Source organism: Camelus bactrianus, chromosome 7 (assembly GCF_048773025.1).
Source record: "Camelus bactrianus isolate YW-2024 breed Bactrian camel chromosome 7, ASM4877302v1, whole genome shotgun sequence".
NCBI lineage: Eukaryota > Metazoa > Chordata > Mammalia > Artiodactyla > Camelidae > Camelus > Camelus bactrianus.
In genome coordinates, this window is record NC_133545.1 from 41,167,207 (window position 1) to 41,180,517 (window position 13,311).

General features: G+C 45.7%; 1 protein-coding gene across 2 annotated transcripts in view; it reads left to right on the plus strand.

Moving 5' to 3' along the window:
- SCRN1 (secernin 1) overlaps nt 1-13,311 on the plus strand; it is a 55,365-nt gene that overhangs the window by 24,534 nt on the left and 17,520 nt on the right. For both annotated transcript variants that reach the window (XM_074367309.1, XM_010971429.3), the window contains exons 3-4: nt 8,894-9,075; nt 12,724-12,926. In XM_074367309.1, the coding sequence (XP_074223410.1) occupies nt 8,894-9,075; nt 12,724-12,926 (385 nt within the window). The remainder of the gene's footprint in view (nt 1-8,893; nt 9,076-12,723; nt 12,927-13,311) is intronic.

The following is a 13,311-nucleotide window of genomic DNA, read 5'->3' on the forward strand; positions in this document are numbered from 1 at the left end:
CTGAGTTGGCTGTGCACATTTCTACGTCAATATTCTGCAGGCAAAATAACGTTCCAGGTCAAAAGCTGAATTCATGTTCCCCGTATCATTTGTTCCTCTTCTTCTAACAGCACTATTGTCTGGCTCATAGTTTAACCTGGAAACTAACAGGGAACGTTGGTCTCCGTTTCAACTAATCCACGGATGCACAGGGTCAGCGTCACTGGGTCTCACTGTGTCCTCTCCTGTGTCCCCATCTCCTCCCCGCTGCCCTTGGCTCATTCACACCCACCCCCATCTCTTCTGCTTTAATCTGCTTATTGGTGCCCAGGTCTCTTTCCCCTGGATTCTGCTCCCTACAGGGTCACTAGAATTTTCTTTCCAGATCACAGCTCTGTCGTTGCCCTGTTTTAAAATGTTTGGTGGTGGTTTTATAGGATGAAAGTCCAGGCTGATTTGTATGCCTTTCCGAACTCTTCCCGACTGGCACCCTGCTCACTTTGCTTTCTTTTCTTTTAAATTAATAGCCATTTTTTCTTAGAGAAGTTGTAGGTTTACAGAAAAATAAAAAGTACAGAGGAGTTCTTGTATAACCCCTCACCATCCCCAACCCCATGCCCCTGCCTCCCTGGTTTCCCTGAGTATTAACATCTTGCATCAGTGTGGGACGTTTGTTACAAATGATGAGCCAGTACAGATAACATCACCATTAACTAAAGTCCATGGTTTACATTACGGTTCACTCTTTGTGTTGGATATTCTATGAGTTTTGACAAATGTATAATGTCATGTATCCACCATTATTGTGTCATACAGGGTAGTTTCACTGCCCTAAGACTCCTCCCTGCTCTACCTAGCCATCGCTTCTCTCCCCAGCCCCTGGCAACCACTGATCTTTCCACTGTCTCCATGGTTTTCCCTCTTCCAGAATGTTATATAGTTTGAGTCATATATTACGTAGCCTTTTCAGATTGCCTCTTTCACTTAGTAATATACATTTAAGGTTCATTCATGTCTTTTCTAGGCTTGATGGAACATTTCTTTTTAGGTCTGAATAATATTCCATTGTCTATAGAGAGCAAACTTATGGTTCCCAGAGGGTAAAGAGGGTGGGAAGGGGTACATTGGGAATTTGAAATTTGCACCTCTTGGGGACTGATGGAAATGTTAGCTATCTTGAGTGAGGTGGTGGTTTCATTGGTGTACACATCTGTCAGAAATCATCGAAGTGTACATCTGAAATATGTGTGGTTTACTGTACAGGAATCATACATAATAAAGGTGTTAAAAATTCATATTAGCCCACAGAGGACATTATGGACCAGAGACTGTAATTTTGAAATATATATATAGTATTTAACACACTAAAAAAATATTCTGTTGTCTGGATTACCATAATTTATTTTTCCATTCACCTGCTGAAGGACATCGTAGTTGCATCCAAGTTTTGGTAATTTTGAATAAAGTTGCTATAAATATTTGCATGGAGGTTTTTGTGTGGACATAAATTTTCAACTCATTTGGGTAAAGCTACGTTTTAATGTAATTTTACATTTTGAATAGGTAATGTATTGATGTGGTTCAAAGATTTAATGGTATTAAATAGGTTTACAGTGAGCAATCTTAATCTCCCCTATCTTCTCTGATTCCCATCTTATGTAAATCATTCTGTTATTTTCTTGCACACCTTTTCAGTGCTTTTTGCAAATGCAAATCAATATGGATGTGTAGCCTTCCTTTCTTTTTTCATTAAAGTAGCACATTATATACACTATTCCGAAGCTTGATTTTCTTAAATCTATAATTTCAAACTTACAATTAATGTTTACAGTTTGCTTTGTTTGTTTAATAACATTTTTTCTAAAGAGTTTTCTATAGCTGTCCATAGAGTTTTTTTTTTAATGCAGCTGATTGTTGTGCATTGTGGAGATGTTCCATATCAGTCCTTCATTGGTGGATACCTGGACTGTTGGCTAGTCTAGAAAGTACAGCCATGAAGAACTTTGTACAGTCTTTCTGTTCACGTGTAGGTCTAGTCATTGGATACACTTCCAGACGCAGGATCACTGGGTTACAGGGTAAACGTTTTGTAATAATTGACCTCCATGAGGGTTGTACAATTTCCTGCTTACTTTTCTATTCTCATTCTTAGTTCTCCTCTCCTAGCTTACATGGTGGCTTCAGTTACACTGAGCTGCTTGTCATTGCTTGAACAAACAACACTCGTGCTCTTCCTATCCTTTTGCTGAGAATGTCCTTCCTCTCCCCTCTTGTCATCTACTTGATAGACTCCTATGCATCCTTCAAGGCCCCAGCACTAATAGCCCCCCTTCCCTCTAGCCTACCACCCTTCTATGAACATATAGCACTTTAAGTGTGTTCTGCTATTATAAATCAGTTGAAATTTACAATCACCTGAAACTAGAAGGTTGAGTTCTGGCTCAGGAGGCAGGGTCCTGGGTTCTAGTTCTGCCTTCCTCATTTACTGCACCTTGGACCTTTGAGCCTGAGACTCAGTTCCTCACTTGCCCAATGGAGATTATAGCACACACTATGTCTGCCTTACTGGGTTCTTGTAAAGTACATGTGAGCTAACATGTGAAAGCACTTTTTAAACACCAAACAGAACACTGTGCAAAAAGGTATTTTTTTCTTTTTTTTTAAAAAGAATTGACTAATGTTAAGAGATTCTGTGACTCCAGGTCTCAGTTCCCAAGCTCCTGTCTTTAGCATATGCTAAACCTGCTTTTCAAACTTACTCTTACCCCTTTAATTCCCATACAGTTACACCTGTCGCCATCCCCAGTTCTTGTCCCAAGTACAGAATAATGAGTTCTTTCCAACATTTGGGCCTGTGAGCCACAATAATTATCATGTAACTTTCATAAAAGCCCTCATTAGCATATAGAAAAACTTTGAAGAGTGAGAACTTTTCATAAAAACCTATTTATTCCTCAGCCATTTCATGACATTTTAAACATACGTAGTCTGCAGTTTCCCTAGGAATCTCATTTTTACATAAGCGTTGCTGTCCCTGGAACCCGTTTTCTTAGAACACCCATGTGCAGAAAGTCACCATGATTACTCATCTGCTCACCCACCCACCCTTCCCGCTGGTCCATCCGTTTCCCTTCCAGTTCATCCCCTTACCTACGCTTCGTCCTTCTCCTTCCCTCAGTCTGTCCATCAGTCTGCCCGTCCATCTGTCCTCTGCTCTGTGTCAGGCTCACTTTGCCTGAGGTGGAGGAATAACAGATGAGGTCCTAGGGTGCAGAGCCCTCCGTTTCCAAAATTACACTGCATGTTTTTGTCCAGCTGCACAGCTGGCAGATTGGAGCATCTTATTTTTTGCTCGTTCACCTTTTTTCCTGTGGATTCTGGGTTTTTAACAACACCTCTTTGATTGCAGAGTGGGATGGATGGATAAATACGTATCTATTTGTGAAAGCCCCTCTCTCCTCCCCGAGGATGCTGTACCACCGTGCATCACAGAACTCATCCCCGTTACCTCAGGCCCTGCTTCTCCCTACGGGTGGGGGTGCTGAGGACATGGATGGATAATTTCCTGGATTATGATGTTCGGTGTGTGCATGCGGGCATTTGTGTGTGTGTGTGTGTGTGTGTGTGTGTGGTGTGTGTATGCGTGCTCATGGATGAGTATATTCTTAAATGGTTAAACCTTCTATTTAAGAAAATAGTGAATCCAACATTAGGCTATTTTCCTGGAAAAGCAGTGGATTTCAACCAAAGTTTACATTATTTATACTCGGTGCCCAAGAGAATAGCATACTTTGTGGTGACAGAATTCTTGATAGCCAAGTCAGACTTGATACGTAATGTTTTTTGAAAGGTTCTCTTATTATGTAATAAATCTTACATCCTTTTTTTCCTCCTTTCAAAGTTCACTGTTTCCTTTTTTTTGAAAGTTATTTTTACTTCCCACTATATGAAGTTCTGTATGAGATCAGTATCCTCAGTGAGGTTATGTAACTTTCGCAATTTGAGGTAGGTTGTTGGTGGCTCATTTCCCTTTCTTCCCCAGTGAAAATATTTGCAAGAAGAATGGAAAGTGACCAATTATGATAGCTGATGCTGTTGTTAGTAACGTTGTCCACATGGCGGCTGTATTTGTGTTGTGTGGGGTATGTGTGTACATGGTGGGGCAGCTGGGGGCTGGTGGTCTGAATGTTAATTCTGAAGGTTACCCCTTACAGCAGGAGAGCACAAGTCATTCTGGAATCAAAGAAATCTGAGCAGAGCTCAATGGCCACTAGGTAGACTGTGTGCTGTTCTTCCTGTCTGTTTTCCTGTTTTCTTCTCTTCAGCCCCAGGGGCAGGAGTCCCCAGCCTTCTGTAGAGTCAGAGCATCGCCCTTGCCCCATGGGAGAGTGGCTTGGGGGGGGGGAGGCGGGGCTTCCTTCCATCCCTGTCTCCTTTCCCAAGCCTATTTCTGACCCCAGGCCTTTGCATTGTCCATCCTCAATGATCTTACAGCTTCAGGGAAATAAAAGGCAGCTCTTCTTAAATGTGGTGGACATCTTTTGTTTTTGTTAAGACTCAAGGAGCCCTAAGGGCACATTTTGAAAACCCAGTCAAGTAGCAGGCAAGTTGCTGGGATAAAAAGGCTTAACAAACAAACAACCTCAGTGATAATTAGCAGTGCTGCTTTAGGGTCACAAATTTTCTAAAACTAGACATACTTCCCTAAAGCATCCCATTTTCCTGACCTTTGTTTCCCACCCTCAGAAGTCCAGCTGACTCATCAACTCACTTCACTGTGCTTTTCGCAAGTGGTGCCAGGGTTGCCTTCACCCTCCGAGTTACAGTAGGAGAGGCACAATGGCTGCGTTTCATTCAGTGAAACATCTATTGTGTGAGTGTCTCTATTCCCCTTTCACTGGGCGATCTCCAGAAACTGTGTGTGCTGGAATGTGCGAGGGGTGGGCGACTGCGTGAAGCTGATTTTGTTTTTTTCATTTTGAACCCAGTCACACAAAATAGCAAAGCATTTGCTCTGCAGAAGACTTGTCTTTTGTCTCTGTCTCCAAGGACTTGTCAGGGTTTATCTTTCCTTCCTCCAACCTGGCGTGTGTCCCCAGGAGCCACCTGAGAGTGGCAAGCCCAGCACGGGCAATACCTTGAAAACCTCATGCCTCACTGCATTCCCCCACCCTGGGCGTTCTTACAGTGGCCTTGGCACCCAGAAGTCACACTAGCTGAAAGATTTGTTTTCCTAAAGGCTGGGGGAGGGAGAGTGGCCGTGAGGCAGCGAGACCGATTACTCGTCTTTTTCTGCAGCTACGTGAACAGCTGAATCACCGAAGCTGAGGCCAGAACCATCCCTGTAAAGACTGATCTTTTGAGTGATGAACATTTTCTTTTCTTTTTTTTTCCTAATAGAAATTTGGCTAAGAATTTTGGCTTTAGAACTCCATTGTTTTCCCATGCCGAAAGATTTCAGAAGCTTTTTGCGTTCTCCCACCCCCACCCCGCAGAGAAACCTTCTCTGCTACCTCAAATCCCACTTCTTCTCTTCCTCATTAATTGTATGACAATTGTGAGTGGTGGTGAATTTTCCTTAAGAAAATGACTGCCTGTGAATTTTGTGTTCTAGGTGGCTGACTTGACAAAGTTTAGCTCATTACATCTTGTGTAAGTGTTCCTTATTTGTGAAGTTTGCTCCCAAACTGGGGTTTTGAATAACTGATCTCTGTGAGACAAGTGTGTCCATCATCCCCACTCCCTCACAGAACTGGGTGTGACTAGTCAGGTTTCAGACACAGTGGACCGCGTGTGTGCCGCAGCCCAGGGGGCGCTTGTTAGGCTCAGACATCCGTGGTCCCTGACGGAGATGCCCCAAGGGGCATGGGTTGCAAACACACACACCCACCTCCTGCTCCCCTGCTCGGCAGCTGTGAGAGGACCAGGGGCATCGGCTTTCAGCCTGGTGCTGAGGAGGCGCTGATTTAGCCCATCTGGCTACACGGGGATCTCCTCCCTTCCCCTTTATTCTGACGTTGGCCTGAAAAGCGTCAGGTTGGCTGTATATATTTTGAACTCCCACGAAGACCATACGGTCTCTTGGATTCAGTTTTCAGCATTTTTATCAATCAGCACTTCCTGAGCTTTTGCAGTCCTGTGACTCGGTGCCATCACAGCTCCCCTGCGTGGCAGAGTGGGGGACCTCCCCGAACTGTGAACACACTTGACATCCCCATCTCTCTCTCAGGCTGGAACACCTTGATGTCAGGGCCACTGTTCAAGATCAACTCAAATGTCACTCACTTGATAAAGCCTCTGGCCACTTGGATGTGTTCCCTTTCCTTTGAACTTCTGTTATGCTCCCTCTGACCTTTGTTATTCATTCATTCAAAAAAAGGTTTATTGATGCCTTGTACGTACCGGGTTCGGGATATGTCAATGAACTAAACAACAGAGATACCGCCCTCCCTCCCTTCTGTGTCACTCATGGAGCTTACATTCTCGCTGGGGGAGAGGGCGTACATACCCAGCACAGACACTACACAAGTCAGTTATATAGCATTTTGGAAGGGGATGAGCGGAATGGCATGGGGAAAGGAAAAAGACAGCAGGGTCGGGTGGATCAGAAGTACAAGGCAGAGGACCTGGTACGATGCAGTGCCTAGTAAGTAGACAGGCCTCAGGGACACTCCCCGAAGCTGGCCGAGTGGTCCTAGTCATTTGCGTGTGTTCCTTCTTCTCCTTTACCAGCTGAAGGGACAGGGACTGGGCCTCCTCATTGATCTGTCTGCCAGCAGTACTTGGCATAAAACGCCTTGTGTGTGGTTGGTGCTCAGTCGACAGCTGGTGAAATGGGAGTGAATGTGGAAGAGTAAATTTGAAGCCAAATAAACTCCTTTCTTTTTCTTTTTTTTCCCAGTTCTAATGAGTGATTTATTTATTTATTTAGTAATTATTTTTTTAATTGAAGTACGGTGAATTACAGTGAGTCCATCACTGGTGCACAGCACAGTGTCCCAGTCATGCATATACATGCATATACTCATTTTCATATTTTAATAAACTCCTTTCTTATTTTTGCTTTTTCCTGCCTTTAAAAAAAGACTTTATGATAAATCAGTGTTTCAGAATCTGAGATTCCTTCCTCATTTACTCTTTTTTTTTCTTCAAGACAAATTTGTCACTGGACCTCAGTGGGTACAGGGGTTTTGGAAAGCATTGATCAATACCTGGTCTATTTTTGCATGAAATAGTACAATTCTAACATACAGAGTTCAATTACGTTTAGAAGAGCACAGAAGACCATAGTTTGTTTACTGCTTTGGTCAGCTTTTTGCTCTAAAATAATCATTTTTTTAAGTAAATAACTTTGGGGAACCAAATAAGGGAAACCATTTAAGAGTATATTTTATTCTTAGTGTGGCCATGAAAAATTCCAGAGTCTGTTGACAACCTCCATATTTAATTAGCTTTCAGTTTACAAATAGTTCTCAAGTGAAATAACATTATCCCAGGGCACAGCAACACCTAACCTGGGTTGTGAAGATCCGGGTGTCACATGAACGAGAATGTGCATGCTACACGCATTTCAGCTCTTACCTAAGGTTTGTTTAGAGATTATGGAAAATCAATGCAGAATAACTTTCTGGGCTGCATTTGGTCAATATAACTGGGTCTTGAATCCAAAAAAAGATCTAAGGCTGCTGTTGATCCAGTGCTTTCAGCTGCCCAATTTAAAATGTAAATGGCTGCTGCGGCAGATAAAATTCTCCCTTGAGAGCTTTGAAGCTCTGTGTAAATTTAGAGTCCTGAGTTCTACACTGCATCCATCAGGCGAAGCGTGTGTCATAGGCGGCTAGAATGTCAGCATCAGGAGGCCCCTACAGATAACCTAGTTCAGTGGTTTTCCACCTGCCCCAGCTGAGTCCTCCTGGGAGCCCTGCATGGGGAGGGAAAAGGCTCTGAGTTACCCAACCCCAGTCGCATGCCTGTTCTTCAGTGCACCTTGACCGGCTTTATTGTCTTTAGGCTTTTTTGTAAGAGTTTGTATGGAGGAAGGGTTCTGAGGCTAAACATACTTCAAAAGAAATAGTTTGATCTTGAATGGCTTATTCATTTTCCAGGTAAAGATGCAGCTGCGTGGAGAAGGTAAGACACACTCGAAGTGGTGTGTACCGCCGTTGTGACAGCAGTTGGAAATAAGACTCTGTGGGACTGTTTCCTTATGTGTCCATCTCGTGGGGTTAGTGTGGGAATCTAATGGGACAGACCAGGATGCACAGTGGATAAGAGGGTGTACATTTAATGCATTAGCTAAATGTAAATTGTTACTATCATGTTCTCTTTTCTACCACCAGAGCAATCATGCAGCTCGTCAAACTGTTCCAGAGAGCCCTAGGGATCATTGCAGGAGGCTTAGGGAACCTCCCTTCTTTAGACAAAGCATCTTTCCTTTTATCTGCCTTCTAGGTTTAGGCATCCAGGTAGTTTCTTTTATAGTTAGGGCTCTATAACCTTTAAAAAGTTTGAAAGCCGCTAATCTAGAACGATTTTTGCAAATAAATAGCTATGCTTCTTTGAAATGCTGGTGGCCATCTGTGCCTATTGAAATGACTAGATTCAGATTATTTGGGGCAGAGATTGGCAGAATACCTAGTACCGGAAGATGGACCACTGCAGATGTAAGCATTATGCACAGACTGGCTTGAATCAAAGAGACTGAAAACTGAGAGAGTGACAAGACTGAAGCTCACTGTGGAAACCTTTGAGCTGCGTTGAGATGTGCCGTGTCTTTTAAGTCTGGGTGTTCCCAAGGCCTTTTATTTCTTGGCTGTGTTTGTAACCGATGAGGCGGTTCAGTGTAAATAACAGGGTAAAAACTAAGTGGTACCTGACAGGTGATGGCCCTTTCTTTCCTGTCTTCATTCTTTAGTGCACTTACATTTCAGTCGACCAAGTTCCCAGGACCCATGCCATTGTGATCAGCAGACCTGCCTGGCTTTGGGGGGCAGAAATGGGAGCCAATGAACACGGAGTGTGCATCGCCAACGAAGCCATCAATGCCAGAGAGCCAGCCAGTGAGACGGAAGCCTTACTGGGGATGGATCTGGTCAGGTACTGCATGGTGGTTCTTTGCAACAACTGCCCAGAACAGGTAGGGGAGGGGGAAGGGGCATATCTCCCTCCAAACCTCATACTTGGTCATGCAGTCCTTCCAGAGAAGCCTTGTGCCTTTTGGTATAAACTCAGAGGTAATGGGAAAAAGAATAAATCACAATGGAATATTATTCAGCAATAAAAAATCAGGTACTGATACACGCTCTAACATCACGAATCTTGAAAACGCTACAGTAAGTGAAAGCAGCCAGACAGAAGGTCACAGATTGTATGATTCCGTTTCTATGAAACATCCAGAATAGACAAATTCATAGAAGCAGAATGTAGATTGGCAGTTGCCCGGGGTCAGAGTCGGGGATGGGGAGTGATTCCTAATGGATATGGGGCTTCTCTTTGGTGTATTAAGAATGTTCTCTCCCAACAATCCAGGGAAGTAGACCTGATTACTTCTGTTTGGTAGACGAGGATACAGGGGCTCAGAGAGGTTAAGGGACTTGCCCAAGGCTGCAGAGCCTGGTGCGCTGCAGCTGCTCACCTCAGGGAGGCTGCTCCTCTCTGTAACAGATGTCACGTTGCTTCCCTTCGCCACGAGAGAGGAAGCTCTGGACACCAAGAGATGGAGATTAGTCAAAAGGTTTTACACCCTTCTCCCAAATCCATGCAGCCCTTAACATCCACTTGCTTCCCTCCTGCTTCCGTCCCTCTGGCTGGAGGCTGGGACTCTTTTCAATGTCCAAAAAGTCATAAACTGAGAAGGGCCTTGCAGACCCCTGGATTTGTGGGGAAGAAGGAAGGTTATTTGCATCTGCACCCCTGGGAAACCCCAGGCTCATCCCTAAAGGAAGAGGCGAAGTGACTATTTTTATGGCTTTCCCCTAGACAGTAATTATATATCCACAGTAATTCTAGTTATAACTTTTACCTTCATTGGGGTACAAGGGCACAGGGGTCTCCCTAATCAATGGAGGCATAGATGTTGAAAAGACAAGCAAGCAGAGGTCCTGAACATGGGGTCCCAGCAGGGGAAGTGCAGACGGTCCTCGTCTTCCTGGGTAAGCTGTGTTAACATTTCTGGAATGGACACAGTGAGCTTGACAAAACGGTGAGAGAGTCAGAGGCCCCAAATAGGAATTTTCTCAGGGAGTTCCCGTAAAAAATAAGGATCTGAATTTGGGAGCATGTAACTCCAAGACCCAGAACAATGTGGACCAAGTATGTACCTTGGAAGGACTTGAATTGTGCTAAAGGTGGATGTCAGAGCGAGACCCTGACCTTGGCCTAGTTAATTTCATCCCTTTTCCTGCACCAGTCCAGCTGGTAATGAGGTGTAGCAGCCAAAGTGAAAGTAGGTGTGGAGGCCAGAAAGGCTCTGTTGCCATTTTGAACCACATGAACCTGCCGCATCTAGGAGGTGGAACTGTCGAGACAGGCTTTAAAATCGGCCTCTTGATGCTCTGACTTGGCCTGGATCACTGCAGCCCTGCTGCATCCGTACCTCTGAGCCTCAGGTGGAGAGGGTGTAACCCCCCCGTCATTCACAGCCCTGGTGCTGTGGAGCAGTGGTCCTGTTCTCATCCAATGGCAGGAGACCACGTGGGAGTGGAGAGGTGGGATGAAGGAGTGTCTTTTCCCCGTGGTCCTGGCACAAGGGGGAAAGTCAGAATCATGTCTGTGGATGATCACTGAGCCTGGGCACCCGCTCCCCCATCCCTGATGCTGTGCACAGCCAGCACCAAAGTCAGCGTGGGAGGGCAACTGGGGGCAGATGCAGGTGCTGGGAATCTCAGTGTGGGACGCCAACAGGCAGAACAGCAAGCAAGTGAGTGAGAAACTGCAAAAGAGAAGTCTCGGCCTCTAAAGTTGGTGCTGTTGCCCCAGGCTAGTATTCACAGGCTCCCAGCATGTGTTTGTTTGCAAGTTGGGGTCTGGCAAAGGCCCTGGGCACAGGGTTCTGCCTGGGATAGGTACGTGAGGCAGTGTGACCGGAGCCACCAGGGAGCTGTGGTAAGGAGGAAGGGGCCTTCCTGTGTGCCCAGCTCTGGGCCAGGAGAGGTACTCACAGCACAGCGTTTGCTCTGGATCCTCAAGGTGAGAGCTTGTTTCTGCTACTTCTCTTTGGAGAAGATGGCACCAACCTACAGAAGAGTCGATTTAATTCAATCTTCTAATGAATTCATCCTTTTCTCACTCCCCTAAGGTCTCAGGCTTCAGCCTCTCCAAGCATTGCCTTGTCACCAAGTCTTCCTAAATAAGCTTAAACTGAGAAATGCCAAATGAATGGACATATAATGATCTATGAAAAGACGCCTTTTGTAAGGATACATCCTTAGCGGGTAGTCGCATTGTCTTCTTTTCTCCCTGGCAGCACAGGGAGACGCCCTGCAGGAAGAATCAGGCTGGGTGAATTTCTATAATGATTGCCTCTCAAGTTGAGAACTTACCCAGAACTGGCCTGTGCTAACATCTTAGCGGGCTCCATAGCCACTGTCCTAAGACTCCGTGCTCCTGCCGCCAGAATTACAATTTGAATGAAGAGATGAATAAATAGACGTTTACTGAGTATATATTTTGTGCCCTCCTCCTTCAAATCAGCCTGAGAGGGGAGGTGTGCTGTTTTTCACCTTACAGATGAGACAATCAGGGTTCAGAAAGCTTCCATGACTAAGATCGTCCTGCTGGTGGGCAGCAGCACCAGAACTGGAAGTGAGGCCCCTTTGTCCCCGAGTCACTTGCTTCTCTGCCTCACTGTGCTGCCTCTGGAAACTTACTGACCACGTCCTTGGCCCTGGGCCCTTGTACTCTGTATGTTCATGCTCATGTTCATGCTCATGTTCATGATCTCATGAAACCCATCCTCATAGTACTCAGTGATGGAGGGACTTATTTTAGAGATGATATAAAACTGAAGTTCAAGTATATTATGTAACCTGCTGCCCAAGGCCACCCAGAGGGCAGTCTTCTGTGTCCTCTTTCAGGGGTTTATGAATTGGGAGGGCTGGGAGGAGATTGCTGCTTCACTTTGGACGAAATACGTCCTTTCAGATGGCTGAAGCCGTAAGCCGCACCAGCCGAGGGGGGCTGAGTGGGAGGGAGAAATGTGTAGAAAAGGGATGGATCATATCCTAACCCACTGCCCACTCCTAATGAGATCGTGAGTGAACTGCGTGCTCAGAGGACAGTGGCTGGCTCTGGAAGACTTTTATTGGTAACCAGAATACCTGGTTGGAATAATAGAGGTCAAAGCTGGGCTGTGCAGAGGCTTCCTTTCTCCCAGAGGCAGCGGGGGAGAACAAGGGACCGAGGAGGGCCTCGCCAAGGGCTGGAGCTGAGCCGGCCAGCTCTCTGAAGTTGGCGAGCCTCCTTCCAAGACGGAGAAGCTGCTGGGCCCCGGACTCTTCTGTCTGTACGGAAGAGGGGTGTCCAGAGACAGAAATCATCTCCACGCTGTTGAAACGAATGTGTGAGAGATGTGTATTTATCCTGAGTTCAAGTGCTGTTAATTGTTTGTGTATCGGCCCAAGCATCTAATGTAGTCTCATACGTTGGCTTTCTTCAAAACCCGGCCTCGTCCCAGCCTTTGATCACTCCAGGAATAATTAGGTGGTGCAAAATGGCTGAGGTATACTTCTGGTTTCCTTGCTTCAGGCTTGGTTTAGAGAGAGGGACGACAGCTAAAGAAGCCTTAGATGTCATCGTCGCCTTGTTGGAAGAACACGGACAAGGTGGGAATTATTATGAAGATGCAAATTCCTGCCACAGCTTCCAAAGTGCATTTCTGATTGTGGATTGTGAGGAGGCCTGGGTGCTTGAGACCGTGGGGAAGTACTGGGCTGCAGAGAAAATGACAGGTGAGTTGGGGTGGCCGGCGGGGAGTTTCCAGGACAGGAGAGGCTGGGGCGGATGTTGCCTGGACTGACGGAAACCATGCTGCTCCTGCAGCCCCTCTGTGTGCTGCCTCTTCAGGCTGTCACATGCCTCTCATTGCTGGGCTTCTGCTGCTGGAGAGGAACTTGGGGTTTTCTGAGCCTGGAGCCAAGAGCTGTCAGCACTTGGGAAGTACACTTCTAATATTTCATACTGACTGCTGGCTTTTGGGCAGAATTGGGCAACCAGTTCTTAGTTATAATGATGACATCCCAGAAACTTCTCAAACTCACACGTGTGCGCGCGCATGCACACACACACACACACACACACACACACACACACACACACACACACATTTGCAGGTAT